The sequence below is a fragment of the Passer montanus genome, unplaced genomic scaffold (assembly GCF_014805655.1).
Source record: "Passer montanus isolate IOZ18808 unplaced genomic scaffold, ASM1480565v1 scaffold10, whole genome shotgun sequence".
Taxonomy (NCBI): domain Eukaryota; kingdom Metazoa; phylum Chordata; class Aves; order Passeriformes; family Passeridae; genus Passer; species Passer montanus.
The window spans coordinates 31,516,379-31,537,499 of NW_024356505.1; the positions used below are offsets into that span (position 1 = coordinate 31,516,379).

Genomic DNA, 21,121 nt, shown 5'->3' on the forward strand with positions numbered 1-21,121 from the left:
CTTTTTTACTTTTTTCCCCCTTTTTCTACCCGCTTTCTTCCCTGTCTAGGTCTAATCTCCTTTGGAAATGACAAAACTCTTAGGACATCAGGAGCTGGAAGTGTTTTGAGCCTGTTCAAACATGGAGCACTGGGATTCACTTGGGTTTTTGATAGTCACACTCAATTATAATGTGACTATTGTAGGTAAGTAGACCTCTCTTCTTTCTTTTGCTGCTTCATATCCTGAAGCCACCCAAGTGCCCTACTGATAATCAACTTTAATTTCAGGTTCTGTGATCTGTACAGTAAGTTGTTTTCTTGATACCTGATAGAAGAGGTTAATGTATTTATTTTCTTGTTAAACAGATTACTTCTCTATCTTTGATTTTTCCTAAACATTGCATAAAATATTCTGGCAAGGTTTTCAAATTTGGGTCTTCTTGATGCCAGGGCTTCCTGTCAGCTGGAAGAAGGGATCATGGTAAAAACACACAGAAGTAATGCTGAACTTATACCACATAAATTGAATGGTAGAATGTTTGCAATAGCTTTAGTAACAAATTAAAAAAGTTAAAGAAGAGGACAGAAGACCCACTCTCTTTTACAGGAGGAAGTTTGTGGTTACTACCATTGTGGTTAATTATTGCTTTTCATTCTTTCTTCTTTTAAACAAATAAGGATCATGTGCATTAAAAAAAAAAAAAAACACAAAAAAAACCCACAGCAAAATGCCATTGTCTTTTCCTTGGCTAACTGTTTGCTGCTTATTTTTCACCTGTGTAATTTAAATAAGGTTCTGTTCCTCTTTCATGGGCTACTTTGAACAAAGTGTGAGCCAGTGAAAAACTTCCAAGGGCCCTTTAGAGACTCTTTCCCTGCAGCAGTGCTGTAGTTTATGCTGTGCACTGCAGGGAGCATCCAGCTGAGCCCCAGCAGGGCTGCTGGAGAGGCTTGTTCTTGTGTTCCAAAACAAGATTGGGCCTTTAGGGACAGGGATGCATGGAGGGGTTATCTCTCAAGTGTATGTCACACTAACTGCCTCCTAAGGAGCCATTGATTTTTCTTAAGCAGTACTCCCCATTGTACATGTTCAAATTAAAAATTGATAGTGAAATAGCATGTAGTATTTTGAGCCTCATTAACTAATGAGCTTCAAACAGTTTTGAGGTCCTCAAAGGGAAAAAAAAATGCTACCAAAGGATGAAACATGGTTTGCTAAAGATGATGGATTTGTAGAGCTGGTGTTTCCCATTGACCCACACTGTGTCAAAAAGTGAGTAACAGGGCAGCCTGCCAGCAAACACAGGAAGCTGGAAACACAGCAAAACCACCACTACAACTCAGGTGATTAAAGATAAAATGGAAAGGTCTCAACTTATTTATGGCTGGATAATATATTATTTTGCCAGGAGCAGCAGTTTCTCTGATGATCTCTCATAAACCTTACACATTCTTCATGTTTTTTCACTACAGAGTGCAGTTTTGCTGATCTAGCCCATAATCAGTCTACTGGCTACAAATGGATTTTAGAGGGCACTTGAACTGTATGTTCAGTACAATAATAGGTATCACACAATGTTGTGGAAATACTTGAATATTTTAAATTAACACCAACTACTGGGAAATAGCTTTATGGGAAATACATAAGAAAATTCTCCAAGGCAACACCCATAAATAGTTGTATAGTTTATAGAAAAATGCTTTGTGATATGTTTTTTTAAAAGCCTTTATAGTGTGAATTGGTGCTATTTCACAGATTGCACACAAAACCTTGTATGCACGTGAGAGTGCATTCACGATTAATGACTTGATTTTTCAGTACATTTCTCAGCCATTAATTCTGTATAATATACTTCTCTTTAGTCACTGAGTCTTGCTGTTTCTCTGCTTGTGTTTACATTTGTGTCTTAACAATTCTGTAAAACAGAACTAATGTTATAATTCTTTTAAGTTGGTTCCTCCCCCCCCTTTTTTTAACAGTGTTTTTCCTCTTTTCTTGTAGGGGATTATTAAATTAAATTACTTTTTCAAAACTATATAGGGAATTGATGACAGGATTCAAAAGGAAATGTGAGAAATTCAAATGCAAAACTGAATTTCAGAATATGTGTTTGTACAGAATGCATTTTTAACTTTTGGCAACAGAATGGCATATCTTTAAACCTTCCTATCCTGCCCCGGAAAAGGTTTTAGATTTTCACAGAATCATGGAGTGGCTTGACAGAAGGGAACTTTGAGTGGAGAAAAGCTGCTCACTGAGGTGAACAAAGGTCGGAAATCATGGCCAAGATGGGACAGCCAAAGAAGCAACAGAGAGAAATGGCTGGGGTGCACATTTGCACAAATGTACATTTGCAGAACACTTTGCATGAGTTTGCTAATAATAAAAATAGCTAATTAACAGCTTGTTAGTAAATACCATTCTGAACACAAAAAAGATTTTGTTGGCCAAAATGTCATACAATGTCATGGCCAAGACCAAGAACAAATACTATGTCATGGAGCCATCTTTTCTGTCTAGATGAGTCTCATACTGTGTTACCTGAACTGTATTGTTGAAATAGGACAAAATTCAGGGGCAGGAGCTCAACAGCAAGGGAAAATTGTGAGTGAAATGGATTGTTTAGTCAAATTTGATCACTTTTTTACCAGTGTTTTCATTAGGTTTCAGCTGGCATGGCTTATTTTGTGTTTAACTCCTACATTGTTGAGTCTAGATGAAGATTATGGAATATGTCAGCTACACATTTTTCACTGGATTTTCAGTCCCAGTCAAAAAAAAAAAAAAAAAAAAGGAGCTAATAAGAGGGGAGATTGTTTCCTCAAATGCCTCATGTATAGAAAGAGCATCACTGTATGACCTTTCTTCTCAGGATCTGACTCTCTTATCTCTTGTAGGGAAGATCTGGCTGATGTTAATGGTCCTGCTGCGGATGGCAGTGGTGGTGTTAGCAGGCTACCCCCTGTACCAGGACGAGCAGGAGCGCTTTGTCTGCAACACCCTGCAGCCAGGATGCTCCAACGTTTGCTATGACTTGTTCTCTCCCGTGTCTCACTTCAGGTTCTGGCTCATTCAGACCGTGTCTGTCCTGCTGCCCTATGCTGCATTCAGCATTTATGTTTTGCACAAGGTAGCTGTGTACATTGTCAGAATGCACTGTCTGGTGCATGGGTGCAAGAAGAACAAGGGTTTGTCAAGCCCTGAAGATGTGAAGGAGCTCTGTAGAAGTGCAGTTGTCAATAGAGAAGATTGTGGTGCAGACAGCCTAAGTGTCCTTAATTTTTCAGGGGCATATACCATTCATCTTTTTATTAGGACGCTACTTGAGGTTGCCTTTGCAGCTGTGCAATACTTTCTTTTTGGATTTTTTGTTCCTGACCGCTTTTCGTGCTACCACTCACCTTGCACAAGCACTGTTGACTGTTACATCTCCCGGCCCACTGAGAAATCCATCATGATGATTTTCATCTGGGGGGTCAGCAGTCTGTCCTTTCTGCTCAGCCTCGCTGATCTCGTCTGTGCTCTCCAGAGAATGACAGCAAGAAACCAAAAGAAAAAGCAGCTGGCAAAACTTTACACAGACAAGGAGTGCATGATATATCTTCCCCCAGTCCAGCACAGTAGCTCTTCTCCACCTCAAAATGGGGATGGCCCAGTAGCAAACAGCTGCCAGACCAGTGATGGCTCCTGCTCACTTCCCCCTGACGAGGAAGAAGAGGCTGTTCCTCACCCTGGAGGTGTCCCTCAGCAAAGTGCCAGCACTAAGTGCTGTGTACCAGACCTTGCTGTCAAGCAGCAGAGCACTGAAGAGCCCTTGTGTGCCAGTGACCACCAAGGAACTCCCTGCAGCCAAGTGAGACCCAGGCTCCAGCAAGACTTCATTAAAGATGCTGCCCTGGCTTTGGGGCCTCAGATTGAGTCTCCCCTTGGAGTTTCTTCCTCTGTTCTCCAGAGCAAGCTTTTAGGGTTCTACCCTACAGCTGAGCTAAAAAGCCCTGATGCACAATCGAATTATAGCAGCACAAGCTGCCTGAGGTCAAAAACGTCCGAATGGGTATAGAAGCCAGAGTGATCACTGTGCTGTGACCTTGACAGGGCAAATCATTGCACCACTGAAGAGGCTTCAGGGAGTTTCAGCTGAATCCCTTGGCTGTGCTTATGCTGCAGAGACACTCTACTCCATTAAAGAAGAAGCAAAAACTTTGGATAAGAGTTTGAAGGGACATGTTCTTTAGAAAATGTGATATCTTTGGTTTTTTTGCATGTAGATGGTTTAAAAAGGCTGTGGACTGTCACTGATGTGACTGACCTGGTTTTCCAGGAGTATGTGTGAACACTTGTTTATTCTAACCTAGTTTTATTGCAGAAGATTGAGCTTAGCAAAGACAGGTTGTCTACTCTCAGAAGCCTAATTTATCTCCTCATACTAAATTCTCAAAGCCCACTCTAAGACAGGATATTCAAGAAGACAAGGCAGTGAATAAAATAAAAACACTTGTTTTGTAGCAAAGTGTTAATTTGTTAAAACCCCGGGATCCTGTTTCTTGAAGGCAATACCCCTCTCCCAGCTAGCAGTGCCTGGGCAGTACCTTCCTCTGACACTGATGCCAGCTGCAGTCTGACCACGCCTGAGGTATTCAACTACAACACCTTCCAGTGCCTAAAGGAAAGCCAGAGGGGGACTTTCTACAAGGGCATGTAGTGACAGGACAAGGAGGAATTGCTTCAAACTGAAGCAGGGTAGGTTTAGATTAGATGCAAGGAAAAATTTTTTTACTTGATGGTGGTGATACAGTGGAAGAGTTTGCCCAGAGAAGCTGTGGATCTCCTGGATGTCCCATGTCTGGAGGTGTTCAAGGTCAGGTTGGATGCAGCTTTGAGCAGTCTGGTTTCGTGGAAAGTGTCTCTGCCTATGGCAGGGGTGGTGGAACTAAATGATCTTTAATGTCCCTTCCAACCCAAACCATTCTATGAACTACAATAACCTCCAAAACAGAGTGGCTGCATCTACATTAGCTGCTGGGCATGGTCCTGTGCTTGGGAATTTCTCAGGAGACAACAAGGAGGTGTGAGCCAGAAGGGTGTCAGGGAGTGCTCCAGCAGCTTGCCAGGGGTTGAGCAGCAATGCCCATGCTCTGGCTCCACTGACACATCTTCAGGGTGTTACTCCTCAGCCTTAAATAGTCACACTGGGCTCTCAATTTCAGGAGGTGGGAATGAATCACCTGACCTGTTTTAGGGGTCTCTAAAGGTAAGATGAGTCACTTTCTAGATATACCTATTTCTCCCACAATATGATTATCTCATCATTATCCCTGGGTTTAGGGAAAATGGTTTTTCCCCTGAAAGAAGGATATAGGGGCAATGTCTATATCAGAGTGCTTGCCCTTTTTGTCTGACAGAGTTATGATGCTGATAATTTGAAAACATGTCTAAATTGAGTGAATCACAGGAGATTTTATTACAGCTATGCTTTGTGCTTTCCTTCAGTGTTAATTCTGTCCCATTTGCATAAGCGTGGTCCACACTACAGCGCAGCAGAGCGTGAGATGAATTTTCTTTTAGCTACAAGTTGGGGTTTGAAGGTTGCACATACCTGCAGATCATCAGTGGGAGTGGATGTGGAGGAGCATGTACCTAGAGAAATGTGCTGGTGGTAGAGTCTTATAAAACAAATTATTCCGAGGGTGTCAAGAGCTGGTGTTTGTAGATCCTGCTTGGTGCTGGAGTAGCTCCGATGCTGTTTAGACCAGGCAAGGTTTAGCCTTGCTCTTGGGCTGCCACGTAACAATTTTCTGTAATAACTCAAGGGTTGGCTCCCATCTGCAGGGCATGAAGGGACAACAGCTTTCACAGTCTAGCTTTTCTCTCCTATGGGTGCAGAAGTCTTCAAGACAGGCTCACCTGTGTATTATTTCTCGCATGTATAAGGCAAAGACTAGCAATTATCCCTTCTCTTCTGCATTCCCCTAAAATTAGGTGGCTTAATAGGTAGACAGAACTGCTCTTGGGATCAGGAGAAAAGTACTTTGGGATCCTGAGGTAGGCTATGGGCATTTTTAACTACTACCTTCTAAGTAAGGGTTTCCTCTCCATTAGCTCTGTTTGTTTCTTTTATTGTGCATGCTTGTTGTGTGATTTGTCATTTCCAGGGTAGAAGCAGCATTAATTATTAAACTTATCGTAGGCAGAAAAACATTAAATATTTAAAGTTCTCGTCCTCCAAACCCTCTTTAATGGGGTCTGTGCTGATTACACATGCCATGACAAAACATTGCAACAATGAAACATTTTATGATTCATTGCATCTTCTCAGATGCGAGAAGGAATGCGAAGAGCAAATGTGGATTCAGCCTATTGCATACATCCCACAGCATGAGATCTAAATAGGGTAGGAAAAATAATAAATGCATTGTGGCTGGACACAGTTTGGTTTTTTTCTCTCTGGTTAGACATTTTTTAAGGACTGAAGCATCTCATTTGAAATTGGAAAGATCCTCTTTGTGTTTGAAATGGAAAGTGAAATTAGTGGATGTCTTCATTTGTCTGCAGAGACTGTGGCCTTTGGGTTGTGCTGCATCTCTGCAAACCTGGCTGATTTTGGGACTTGTGGGTCCATTGAAACATAATTCAGAGTCAGTGTAATAAGCACTTAATGTGTTTGTAAAAACTGCATATTAAAGGAGAAAAACTTGGTATGGAATTTTCCCTAGGGAGTGAGTAGAAGCCTCTGGCATCAACAACTTGCTCCTAGGGCAATGACTCAGAGATTTTACTGCTATTTCTCCAAGTCACAGTTATTAATTACAAAGATGCAGCAAGATCAGCTGATTTGTCAGCAAGGGAAGACCAAGGGAAGAAGTGTAAAGGAAGTTTGAACTGTTGTGAACTTCCAGAGCTCAATGAAATTAAAAGTGATGGGTGGAAGGGACATCCACAGTGGGGAGGAGAAAATAGCAAAAGAAGATCTGCTTGGAAAAGCAAACATAAGCTGTAATTTCCCCTTGTACTCAATATCACTGAACGTGGAGGTGCTGTAGACATGTCTAGATGTCTTAGAGTGAGAAAAGAACTAATAGATGTGAAGCAAAGAAGCAGCAAGGCTTTCTGCTGTTAAAACAAAAATTTAGTCTTTTAAACTCATGTATTGGTTTTGTAAGTCCTTCCAGAAATTATTGCATACTCAGAAAAATGTTACAAAAGGTTTTTATTATGTTCAATGATATTTCTTTAAATGATTTCCTAACCTATCTACTTCAGAAAAGCATTTCAAAGGTGGGTTGAAAGCACAAAACTCCTCAAACTGCCCTCGGGGAGCTTTGTCTTGTGCTCAGAGTGCAGGTGTCACTTGCACCCTGAGGTGGCTTTATGGAACAATACAGAAGATATTTACTTTTTTCTCATCCAGCCTCATGTGGTGCTGACCATGGGATTATACAGAAAGGATTGAGCTCCCTGGAAAAAAGAGCTGGAACTGATCAGAAATCTAGGATAAAATAGTTTTCACGTAAGAAATAAAATTTGTACTGGAAAATTATAAAACGTCTTAAATATTTTTTTCTTAGTGTCTTCAATTGCACTTCAATAGCAATTCTCTTGCTAAATAAGTATCTAGTAGGCTGCTGGAGGCACAGAATTTTCATGTTTTCTAACATGCAAAATCAAGTATCACTGGAAGGTTCTGCAGTATGAACACGATTGAAAGAAAAAAAATCAATTTTGTTGCCTCTAACTAAAATATATTTAAATTTTTCTCTAAACAAATATTTTCCAATATTTTTGTTTTGTTTTGCAATATATTTTTTAATACCCAAGTCAAAGCCAAACTAGTTTAGAAGCCAAGATTCAGTCAGTTATAATCACTTTATCCTCTTGTTGCACTTTTTAGGTTGGGTCACTTTGATTTACTCTCAGCAGCATAACAGAAAGCTGTGACTCTCTTCTCTTGTGAAAGACACTGTAGACAGGTGTCTAGGGAATGTATAATTTCCTGTCAGCAGCTGTTGTTCTGCATGAATATCTCAGTTCAGCCCAGAATAAGTATTAAATCTGAAGTCAGCAGTGTAGAGACATCCTCAATGTATTCTCTCAAGTTATTATCTGCCCTTACATGATACATCATTATTTCAATTAGCTTTCTAAAATAAATCCTTAAAGAGCATATTAATTGAGCATTATATTATTGTAATGTCCTGATTACAATGGAGAACAGATAAATTGTTACTGCTTGTAGTATTTTAGGACACTAAAGAAATACATCTCAAAAAATAGGACAGTGGAGTAGTTCAAAAGGCTGTTCTTTAACTTCTGTCTTTTGATCTGCTTTTAATAGCCCGATGTTCTCCACTGACAGAGAAGTAATTTTACAGCATAATGTCTTACACTGTAATGGAGTTGTTAAAATGTTCTGCAGATTAGATGGTCTCTGCTCACTCATAGCATGAACTCTTGGCCTGTGACACCCAGCAATGCTTTCCTGAAAGATGAGTTCACCGAGGCAGAAATGTGATCAGAATGTATCAACTGCATCTCTATGTTAAAATTATCTGGTGTCCATGTAGACAGATTCCAATCACAGTCTGCTTCATTAGCTTCTGATTTCTCCCACTTTGCTGTTTCCTTCCCTTTGGTTTGGCAGGCAGGAGGTCCCAGGCCATCTCCACGGCTGTCGTTTACTCATGGGAGTCCAAGAACAGTTTTATAATCCTGTGCTGCTCACAGTGCTGTGGAAATGCCAGGAGGTAGAGAGCTGTCTCCAATTCAGTGTCTGCAGGTGACCCTTTGTGCTGAGTACTGGATTAGCTCTGAAAAGCCTTAGTGAGGATGATGGGACTTTTGAGCTTGTTGTTAGCAACTGAGGTTTATATATGGTGCTCTCAAGAACGATGGGGGATTTGGGCTCAGCAATCAGAAGTAATTTCCTTCATTTCTGGCTTTCTTATGTGAGTAACATCTATTTTGCCAGTGAGACTTTAGGCACCACAGCATTTTCTGGCACTGAAAATGCTACTTTTACAAAAGAAATAACAATAATGGAAATAAACAGGAGATTTTGACCTAACAGAATAAAATTTTGCATTTCCCCCTGTGGTGACTTGCCTTTTCCTTGCACTGAAGATAGGCAATTTTTTTTTTTTTTTAAGAGAAGCCAGGATAAGATGCTTTCAGAACACCACTTGTCCTGACAAATTAAACACCTACTTAGACACCCACTCCTTCTGCTCATTTCTCTATGAGTCAGTGTGAGTGATTCTTACTTCTGACAGACAATATACAGTGCAATGAGCTCTTTCTTTCTGGCACAAACTTTAAAGCTCTGTGCTATCTTTGGAGGTCTAGTGAAGATATTCAAAGGTAGGCAGATGAACAACTTGTGCATTGGCTCACAAATCCAAGCTTTTTCCTTCTTCAGCAAATCTCTTTCTAAATCATTTCTCTGAAACATACATTAGGAATATCTGTAACACAGTTTACCATTTGTGATGCACTGACAGATACCTGTTTTTCCAGGTTCACCAGAGGTTTTCACGTACAACTTGGTGACTCGGTGGGACCTAATCTCTGAATGACTGGAGAAAAGTACAGGATTTGCATTGCAGCCCCACTTTGGTCTCCCATCAGTCACTCAGAACTGATCCCACAGACTACCAACCTCTATGAAATTCTCAAGGTGACCCGATATTAAGGAGTGGTCCAAACACAGATTTTTTTTTTGTAATGTAGATAGAGAGACAGATGTGGTAACAATCCACCTCATGAGCTGGAGTTACATGAAACACAGAGCTACTTCAATTTGGAATAAATCAATCCTAATTTCCAGAGCTTATAGCAATAGAATTTAGAACGTGCAGATAGACAGGACATATTTTCTTCAAATTACCCCTATCTGCAAAATATATTCCATGACTTTTACACAGAAATATTGACAACCCCTTAGAACAACAGTCTTACGTTCCCTATTTACTTAGCCCTTTGTACTTCAGCAAAAATCCTAAAAATAATATAGTGGGGGGGGCAGGGGGGGAAGGAGTCAGGGGTTGATTAAAACATCCAAACAGTTGCTTTATTTATACATGAAGTTCCCGAAATATACCTACAAGGCTTATTTCCAGAAACAACTTGGCTCAGCACACTTTATATTCTGAGAAGTTTTGCTACAAATTGAAAGCAAAGACTTAAGCCAAACATTTAGGTTGTTTATTCTTGTTGACATGCTCATTGGTATCCATCAATAATAATCTTGCTGTGTAGAACCTGAGATTTAGCCCACTAGAGCCTGGACACCAGGTCAGCTGAAACAAAGTCCCACACTGCTTCTGACACCAAATTCTATACAAATTCTGACCTGATTTTGGAGTATGTGCAGACATCACAAGACTAGTCCAGCTGTGGCACCAAAACACAACTTCCATGTTTCTGCAGTCCCTACAGAGCTGCCCTCTGCATCCCTCAGACAGCCTGCAGGCCCTGCCAATACAGACTGAACACCTTGAACTCTGAGGACTTCTGCTGATAAATAAGAATTTAGTAGATCTCGTGAAGCTAATCCTGTGCTCTAGGGCTGCATCGAGAAACTGTGGCAAAGTTAAGGCCAGACAGGGCAACTGTTTATCACAATTGTGAGCACGAGTCTGGCTGCAAAGTTAGCTACAGATAAATTTATTTGGATTGGAGGATCATCAGGATCTTCCTCAAAAATGGACTATGTAAAGCATCTCATGAGGGTGTGGGTGCCTCAGTCAGCACCTGACAAGAGCTCACCCACCATCTCTGGGAGCACTGAGCTCTCTTGGTGGAGTGTTCCCTGGAATTTCCATGTTAGTGTCCATGTTAGTGTTTGCAGGAATTAGTTTGTGAAGAGGAAGTGCTGTAAGTGCCAGCTACTTCCCATTTTGCCAGTGTCTTTGTGCTCTCTCTGCCTTGATGCCAGGCAGGCTCTCATGGTGCAGAAGGCTGTTTGTCCAGTGCCCCAGCTGCCAGCACACACCTCAAAAAGCAGCAAGGTACAGTCTCCACCACCCACCTGGGAGCACCACTTCCAGAGTTTCCACTTCCATAGTTTCCAGGATCTTTGGCGGTGTGTTTCCAAAAAATGAGGCGGGACTTGATTGGCAAATTGTCTGCATTGCTGTATCTGACTGATCCAGCCCACCAGCAGCAGCCATGCAGCTACTAAAGAGGCAGGATCCTGGTATGAAGGGTGACAGAAGAAAAGGGAAAATGTGATAAACATCGTCTTCAGCTGCATACAAAACATTCCTTGCTGTTTTCCCCTCTTTGCCTGACTGGATCCCTCTCCTCCTCCATGTTATGCTAGCATGCTGGGATGAGCTGAGCATCCTTGAGGCAATGGAAGATGCCAACTCATGGCAAATCCACTTTCCAGAAAGGATTTCCTTGCTTTGTCATGGCCCTGGCAGTCACTCTTACACTGGTGAGAGCTTCTGTCTGTCCAGAATTGTCTCTCAGCGTTGTTTGTGTCTAACAGAGGTCAGGTGGTGACTTTGGGGAAGGTGGCTCCCATTTGTACCTGGGTACCTGGTAATTTGAAGGGAATGCCACCAGCATAGGTGGTAGTGGTGATGACATGTAATGCAGGCCACAGGAAACTGAGGAAAAGCGGCCTTTTGCAGCTCTAGGGTTGGCTTAATTGACCAGGCTTTTAACTGAGAGAAAAACCTTTGCAAAAGCTGCTTTAGACAGTCAATACAGACCAAGAAGCTTTACTGGCAGAAAACCTTAGCAGACAGGTCTGTGAACATGAGCATGTTTTTGGAAGCTCTGGTTTCCCCATTAGAATGGGTTTGCATTGTTAGGACTGTGCCAGCTGTGCGAGCTCGGGCAGGCAGCTGTCAGTTGTGCTTGGAGTCTGGTCTCAAAGAACAGAGGGACCTTTGTCCTTCTCTTGAAGATTTATGTAGCATTTATGTCCAAACTCCTGGTGGCATTAGTCTGAAGAGGTCTGTAGCTAGGAAGGCTTTATATTACCTTGGCTATTTTTCTTAACAAATAAAAGAATTGTGGCTCACTGTCAGGCACCAAGTTCCCTCGAGCCCCGGTGAGTGCACACCAGGAGCCCCATCTGTCAAACGCCCACTGATGGACATGAGGATGGAGAGCTTGTGGGTGTTCTTCTGAGAGTGAGTGCTTCCTCTTGGCTGCCAGTGCTGTGTAAAGATGGAAGATTTGCAGCCCACAGATCTGGTGTGCATCCAGATCTGGTCCCTGGCCCAGGCTGAACCCCTGTTGCCTTCCTTCTCCCCTCTGCCATAAGATATTGGTGAGCTGGTGTTGGCTTTTGGAGAGGGTAGGAGGCTTCCACACTAAATACCAGGGCTAGGACAGTTCTCAGACAATGTCTGAAAATGCCAGGCTCAGGTATAAGACCTTCATTCCTCACAGTGTGTTGCTCTTTAGCAGTACTGAGCAAGCTGAGTTACCAAAGATTTTGTTTCAGGAAACATTAGGTTGGATCATGCTACTATTTTATTTGAACATATTTGCTGCTCTCTAGAGGAGCTGATGGAACTTGCATGATTTAAGGATATGTGGTTATGTACTTAAAGTGGTCCTAAAACTTGGATAAATGAAGAAAATTTCAAAAAGGAGAAAAACCGAAGTAAAAAAATGGCCCCTCTAAAATTTTTTCAGGAAATTAAGCAACAGCAAAATAAAACTTAAAGTAAAGAATAGAGAAATTAATATATCACAAAGAGGTAGAAGAAAGCATGTTAGGGGACTGCCAAAAGAGGTGATACCAGAATAGCATCTTTTCAATAAATTATGATTATACTGAAAAAATTATTATTATACCAATCAAAGGCCTTGTCAAGAATAACACTCCCCCCTCCAAATCCTTAGCAGACAAGGCACAGAGTGCTTTCAAGGGGTCAAAGAGGTCAGAGCAGTGACTAAGAAGAAACCTCTCTGCAGAGCAATCAAAACTATACATTGTGCCAGCTTGTACAAAGACATTAGAGAGCCCAGGAAATAATGTAAAACTTGAGCAAACACCAATTAAAGACCCCATCAGCAAGAAAATACTGAAATCTTGCAGCAGAGATGATAGAAACAATCACCAGTCTCTCCTGAGAGGGTTCAGCTCAAGGTTAAGACACCTCCACTTTGTCACATAGCTGCGAGGTCGGTGTCACAGTCCCACTACTCTTTGAGGAGATCTGGTCAAATCCAGATCTGGGCTGCAATAAGTTGCCCACAAAAGTATCCCATGTAATTAGAGTTGCCAGAGGGTAAATGAGATATTCACCTGTGTCTTTCAGACACGACAGAAAACTACAGGAGACCCATGCTCATTTGGAGAGGCAGGTAGAGACTGGAGAGGAATCTCCAGGATCACCTGGAGCCCCTGTCTGAGCAACTCAGCTGAGGCCCACAAGTGACTTAAGAGTCCAGATTCTGCTTCCATGACCTACTGACAATATTTCTAACATTCTATTGACTGCAATAAGAGTTCATAGAATGCCTTACCTTAAAAAAACCCTATACAGAGATACCTACCTGCATTTACATGTCCCAGTCTTGAGCTGAACCTCAGCCTTCACCTGAACATGGCACTTGGAGGGAGGGGGGTGGAGGGAGGAGGGAAAAAAAGAAGGTATGAAAATGTTGAGAAATATTTAGGTAGTGATAACAGCTAGAGAAGCACTACTTTAGAGGATGTTACCTGTCAACAAATATGATACTGGGTTTTAATCAACAAAGGAGACACAGAAAACTAAGTTGGGAGAAGAGGATTGCTGCTGACTTGGAATAGCATATGATGCCAGACATTTTCACAGTAGAATTATTTAGAAAGAGAGCACAAAGGACAAAAATCACACTGCTCATGCCATTAATATATTTCAAAAAGACATCTTGTAAACCACCACCACACTCCAGAATCTTCTAAAATGCAAAAAGAAAAATTGACACTATAGTCTGACTTCCACAAGTACAGTCACTATGGCCACATGATCATATACTGAGCTCTTTGAATTCTCAGGTGTGCTGTTGCTAAAGACTTAGTTGAGAGAAGTGCATAAAAGAAGTGTTGTATTTCCAGAGGAATATGGTAGGAAATGTAAATACACAGCTGGAGCAATGCTGCTACAGAAACAAAAAAGTTGTGCAGTGTTGACAGAGACAGATGATCTCTTAGTATCAGGAAAACACAGTTGCATCAGAATCTGCCACTTCAGCAATTAGTTCAAAAGACAGGACATTTAGAGGTGGCCACATTTTATTTTAGGAGACATTACATAAAAAGTTTGTTCTGTCCAATGTTAATGATCACTGACTGGAAACAAAAAAATGGCAGGTGTGTCTTAAAAACAATGATCTTACTTTTCTCAAAGACCAAATATAATATCACTTAGTGATAAGTGATAAGTGATAAGTGATAAGACAACTTATCACTTTCCTTCCAAGAGACCTAAATTATCTATGTAACACCTTATATTCAAAAGCTTCCATAATTTAGTTGAGATGAAACAATCTATAAAAGTTGTTGCATGCACATTATTTACTTTCAGCTTCCACAGATTGTTCACTGTTGGTTTTGGACCTTACAGAAAATTCAACCCAGAATAATTTTCCATTAACTTCTTCTAAGACAAGCAGAAATATACAATTTTTAAAAATATTCTTGTCTACTCTATTTCCCCAGAAGTAATTATATTTGAAAGTGCTGTGTAAGTTCATGGGTTAAACCCTAATTCAGAAAAGCACTCTTATTCAGGAAAACATTTATGCACATGCTTACTTTAAGTAACTTAAAAAATCTCACTGAAATCAATGGGACTTTGGCATGCACTTAAATAGCCCTTACCACCCTACATGCTTATGATCCACATCTATTCAAGAAAGCAATCAAGCACAAGTTTCTGAATCGGGATCTAAAGGTATTCTGTGAAAACCATTTCTATTCCAAGCTCTACTAATAAATTAGGTTTTTTGTGATTTTGCTTTTTATTTCCATTAAGAATGTATAATGTGAATGTGCTTTGCTTCATTTTAAGCTGCAAAGGCCCATTTTACGTACTGCTTGTTAAATCAGATTCTAATGATTCTTTCCCTCATGCAAATCTTTCCTCTCATTCATGGATTGTATTTAAATTCTGCTCAGCTTGTATTCATGATGCCTTGTCAGTGATTTGCATTGCTCTGATGCGTTTGCCCTGGTTGCACCCCTCACTCACTTTGGCTTGAGAACATAGAAGCCATAAATAACTCTTTAGCTGCTAAAAACAACACACACAATTCTTGTACACTAATGAGCTCGAGGATGGCAGCAATGAAGCTCCGTGTGGGTCTCCGTGGTTTCCTGATCTGGCTATTCCAAACTCCCTGCTCTGTGTCCTGGAAAACTAAGATTTAACAACTTGTTATAGCAAAATATTCCTTCCCTAGAGTTTTGCAAAAAAGTAATTTCAGTTTAAAACCCACAGTGATAAATGTGCTTTCCACCCCACATGTTTGGAGAGAGAAAGTCGTGCAGCTCCCTGCAGAGTGGCTGCAGCTCCACATGGCAGTGGTGTACAGAACACACAGTGCCCAAAGCTGCACGGTCTGCATGGGAAGCATTTCCCCTTCCTTTCCTAAAAGATTTAATTCTGTTCCCTCCCTACATCTGGACAGAAAGCCAAAGCAAGTAATTTGTTTCCTAAGCCAGATGGCTACATTTTCTGATTTACATTGAAAGAGAGCATTTAGATTTCAACCACTGAGAAATGATGAAGGTATCATGTCTCAAACACATTTTGAATAAGTCTCTTCATAGCATGAAAATGATTCTTTTTTATTTTGGAAAATGGGACATTCTGGTTGTAAGTTTATTTTTGGAAAAAAGTCAAGTAGAAAAAAATAATTAGAGACTAACACTTCTTTGTGAAGAATGTCACATATAATTATCAACGACAGAAGTTTGGAGGAAAGAACTTCTAACTAATGCATTTAAAGCATAACTGAAAGCATCTAACAAGTCACACGTAAGGCAAAACTGGTGGGATAAGAACCCTTTTTAATGCAACGTATTAAAGTTAGATAGTGTTCAAGAGAAATAGCCGAGCTTTCTCCTTTAAAATATATTAGGCATCTACAGGAATGTGGCCACATCTTCCCGACTAAATTTCTCTTTTCTTGGAAAACTGGATTTTAGGGAAAAGCATCTTATTTCTGTATTCTACCCTGCTTGTTGCAGGGGCGGTGAGCCCTGCCCAGAGGGAGTCAGCAGCGCTGTGCAGGGTCACGCAGGGAGCGGCGGCTGCCATCCCTGCATCCCTGAGCCCCTGAGCCCCTGCATCCCTGAGCCCCTGCATCCCTGAACCCCTGCATCCCTGAGCCCCTGCATCCCTGCGTCCCTGAACCCCTGCATCCCTGCGTCCCTGCATCCCTGCGTCCCTGCATCCCTGCGTCCCTGCATCCCTCCGCGCTCCGCGGAGAGGAGAAGCTCCGGCAAGGGCGGCAAAGCGGGAATTCCCGAGGGGTGCAAAGGGATGGAATTCCCGCTCTCCCCAGCGGAGGGCACTGCGGGATGGCGAGCGCTCTCCTCTCCCACCGCAGCTGCCGGATCCCTTGCCCGGTGCAGCTCCAGAATTGCTGTAAATCTGCTTTTCTATACCTGCCTGCCGTAGGGAAAGGGAGGAATGAGCAATTTTCCTCCAGTCTTGTACAAGCCGATTGGGTTTGGGATTTGGAGCGAGCCTGGCAAAGCCGGGCACGGGCTGAGCCTGGCAAAGCCGGGCCCGGGCTGAGCCTGGCAAAGCCGGGCACAGGGCTGAGCCTGACAAAGCCGGGCACGGGGCTGCGGCCCCTGGGGGTGCTGCGGGGACCTGCTGTGAGAAAGTGCTCGTAACACGGAGCTGAGGACACAGCAGAGTCAGGAAATCCAGGGTTTTCTCCTAGACTTGCATTTAAGTTTTACTAGCCTGGGTATTATCACTGCAATTTCTGCCTCTCAAGAAGAAATGTGACTATTAATTCACAAGTGAATGTAAAGTGTTTTGAGATCACAGATAAGAGACTAGGAGGAGTGAAGAAGTGTTATCTCAGCCTTCAAAAAGCTTGGTTCAGCATTTGACCTTAGGTACTAGTTTCTGAGGTGATTTGACTATCCTTAGTCACCTCAGATTATTGCTCCACATTTTAATACCAGACACTAGTTATTTCCATACCACCACAGCATTTATTATGTGTGATCCTTTCTGCTGAACTAGTGAAACTCATATACCTGATTACAGTAATGATGGGCAGTTGTAAAACTTGAATAAATAGAGCTGTCTGAAGATTTCTAATTGAGTTCTCTTAAAGGCTGCCTAGAACTCATCATGACCACATGCAGGGAGCCTGCCTTGTTCAATGTTTTTTCTTTGGACTGACGTTTTCAGATCTCTTTATTCTTCTTAGTCTCATCCTATTGTTTCAGGGTGACCTTTGTTACCCAGCCTCTTTAATTCTAGGCACAGATGTGCTGTCCTTCCATACCATCCACTTTTGCTATGCAGGACAAAAAAAAAAAAAACCAAAACAAAAAAAAAAAAAAAAAAACAAAACCAAAAAAAAAAAAAAAAAAAAAAACAAAACAAAACAAAAAAAAACATAGCCAGGAAGGGTAATGGAGAGAGATTGCTCTTCACTGCCTTCCCTGTTGGGCCAGAAGCTGCACTGACCATGGTGTGTGGGAGTGGAAGTGTGTGCCTGGAGAAACACAGGCTGTGTGGCTCTGGAATGGGGTGCAGGAGCAGGGCATGCTACAGGCAGGTTGTAACAGGCACTTTGGAGACTGGCTGTGATTCCACAAGCTGGTTTGACTGGTCCACGCTGAGCTTTCCTCCAGCATGATCTTGACTGCAGGTGAGTTTTCACTCCAGGAGCATCTTTTGTCACTTTTCAATGTACATTATCACTCATTCTCTCTTCCCTCACATGTCCTGTCTATCCCGTGTAAAATGTTATGTTTTTATTGCTTAAGAGGGTTACCTTACTGTGCAGGCCAGGTTTGGCTTTTGCACTGCATGTAGTGCTTGTGACATAAAGTGTATGCTGAGCACCTTCACTGGGATCAATAAGTGGTCTTGTATTGAATTTTCTATTTCAAAGTAGAGCTGGGATTCTCCCAAGGTCTTTCTTTCTCAGCTAGTGATTCCTTTTTAAATTTGGGCATTCTGCCTTATCTCCCAGTACCAGTTTCCCCTTGTGAAAAACTGTTTTTGCTTTCTTCTACCAGCCACTTTCGGGTGTCTAGAGATGTGTCCTCCTGAAGGAACCTGGAAAAAGCCCAGGCTCTGAAGCTGGGGTGAAAACACTGTGGGTAGTGTGTGCACAGAGGCACCCCTGCCTCCAGTTTTTCTACCCCACCTGGCACAGCTTTGAGTACCCCAATAGTATAAATATTATGTAAAAAAGGAGAAACACTCCTTGTGCCAGTCTAAGCCTTCCCAGAAAGCCTGGTCACATTTGTATTATTACAATATACAAGAATTCCCTAATTCCTTCTTTGCTTGAAGCCCCTTCTCAACAAAATGATTGATTACCAAAGCTTCAGGGACTTTTCCTGCACAGGGCAGACTTTGGAGCACACTTCCAGCTAGCTCCCAGGGACTGAGCAGCAGGGCCCAGGGGATGTACTGTGTCCCTGCTGAGGCTCTGCAGCTCCCTGCACTGCTGTGCCTGCTTTTAAGAGGTCACCAGAAGCTAGGACAGCTCTCTGGGAGGCTGCAGGGTTTTTCAGTTTTTGCAGCAGGAGAAGAAAGATGGGCAAGATTTCCTTTCTGAAGCAAGGAAGGGAGGGGGACAAAAATAAAAGAAGAAGAAGAGAGCTCTCTAAAGGTATCTTGCTTATTAGAGAAGAAACAAACCCCAAAGCATGTTTTTCTGCTAATTTGGTCACTTGCCTGAACAGAACAGTTTGGCCTTTCTGTGGGAGGCTCTTGGTTGCCCTTACCCAGCCCCCCAAATTCTGCCACACAAGTTTGCTATGGACCACATCAGTGACAGCAAAACTTTCCCTGAGCTCTCTGGAGCCAGTGTGTGTGCCTGCTGTCCCTGCCCAGGGATGAGCCCATGCCAGCAGGGATGCTGTTGGCACTGCTGCTCTGCAGGCCAGGGCTTGGGCCATGGGTCTCCTTGGGTTATTTTCAGTAGCCCTCTGGCAAATTTACAGAGAAGGCAGTTTATCATCAGATCTTGAAAATTATCATGTCGTTTCTATCACTTCACCAATACTTTTTGGATCTTCATAGCAAATTTAATCCTAAAGTTTGATAAAGGGCATCCCAATAATGTTAAGTTCATTGTAGCTGTGGGTTTTTATTTTTCATGTACCTAAATGCCTTGCTGGTGGTGTTTCTGATTGTTTTCCCCTATCTACAAATTTTATGCTGATTCACAAAAATCTGCACTTCTAAGTTAGAATCTTTAGCTCCATTTCCCCAGGTTTGTGTTTCTAGTGGTTTTAATTTTACGTGACTTTCATTTGTTTAACCTTTGCATTAGTACTCAGTCACTTCCAAAGCAGGCATCTTGTTTACCTGGCTAGCTCTGAGACTCCTTTTCTTTAGTTCACCTGTAGCACCTCTTGGTTCATTCTGGAGGAGGTTAAGCCAAAGGGCTACTTCTTTCTTTTACTAGAAATGCTTTTATTTCAGTGCGAGCAACCTGCACCAGCAGCCTGTGAGAGACCTGTCTAAACAAGATCTCAGAGAAGAGTTGTGACTGTACCTCTCCTCTGTCTTCCTTGCTGGAACAAGGTGGAGGAGAAGGAACTCAGATTTTTATCTGCAGAACTGATTGTGCCATGTGGGTCTTCCCCAGCAGGAAGACCTGACAGCAGAGAAAAGTGTTGATTTAACAACAACCTTGAAAAAAATGTTTCCAGCAATACAGAAAAATAGTATGGCCTTCTCAACTTACAGCTATGTCAATATTCTGATGCTGGTCAGTTGGTGCATAAATAGGTACCATGTGTAAATCCCAGTGGAATTTCCTTTGCATTTAAGAAGTTAAATTTATTTTTCCCATCAAGTAGTTAGGAGCATTTTAATTTACTCCTTTTCATGTTCCTGGCAACTTTGTAGAAGTGGGGTCTATTAAGTCAGGAGATCTTTGAAAGGGACACCAATAATCAAGTCAGTGCTCAATGAAACAAGGTTTTTCCCACAAATCATGACTGATATCTGTGTCATTAGTAGGGTAGCTGCCCATCTCTTATCATGATTGGCAGGTTAATAAGGGACCTGGGGCTATCTTTTCACTGCTAGCACACAACCTAACCAATTGCTTTTAAATGACTGCTAATTTGACAGAATATAAGCAGAATACGTAAAAATATCTGGAGTAATGTCTAATGCAGTTTTTACTCCTGGTTTTCTGAGTGCTCTCATTTTAGAAAACAGATTACTATGTTAGTTAATAGATTTTAAATTTTTTTTGGACATTCAGATTTTAAAGAAAATCTTGTAGTTGTTCTTTGGTTCAATTAGGACCAAAAGAGAAGGGAGTTTTGTAATGCAATTGTCCTGTAAAGGAAAATGTTTTAAATTGGGGAGATTATGTGAGCAGACCACCTGTAGGGCATTCATAGCTCTTTTCTATAATGCTCCAAGCCATGCCTTGCTGCCTGCAGTCTGGCTAACAATGCAGGGAAAAGCTGTTTAAAAGGCTGTTCTCCCTTTTCCCTCTGGTGTTCACTAACTGTTACAAGTCTTCCTCTTAAAATAAAAAAAAAAAAAGTCCCATGTCCCTTTAATTGAAGAACTTTAAGGCTCCATGGTGGCCAATTGGTCTGCAACAAGAGGAACCAGGCAGCAGGGAAAGAAACTTCAGACTATACATCACGTTTGGTGAAGAGAAAAGATCAAAGTTTTCCCAAACTCAAAAGAAACCAAGTTCCCTACAGATTAACCCTATTCATTTAGCTCCTCTTAAAGGAATGATGTTCTGAGCCACTGGGCAGACAGGTAAAAAGTTCAACAATTGCCAAAGCATTCTTCTGTTAATTCAACAGCCTTCTGCTCAAATAAATTAGCTTACCCCTGACAGAAGAACAATACCTTTTTCTCTTGAAAAAGGACCATATTTGATATACAAAAGTTAAGATGTTAGTTTAATCTGTTAAGAAGAGATTGATCTAACAAATCTCAAC

At 41.7% G+C, this 21,121-nt stretch overlaps 1 protein-coding gene across 1 annotated transcript; it reads left to right on the forward strand.

The window, feature by feature from the left end:
* Positions 1–121: 121 nt before the first annotated feature.
* Positions 122–4,042, forward strand: GJD4 (gap junction protein delta 4). The gene is made up of 2 exons (XM_039711838.1): positions 122–185; positions 2,880–4,042. The coding sequence occupies exons 1-2, from the start codon at positions 122–124 to the stop codon at positions 4,040–4,042; spliced, it is 1,227 nt and encodes a 408-aa protein (XP_039567772.1).
* The last annotated feature ends 17,079 nt before the right edge of the window (positions 4,043–21,121 follow it).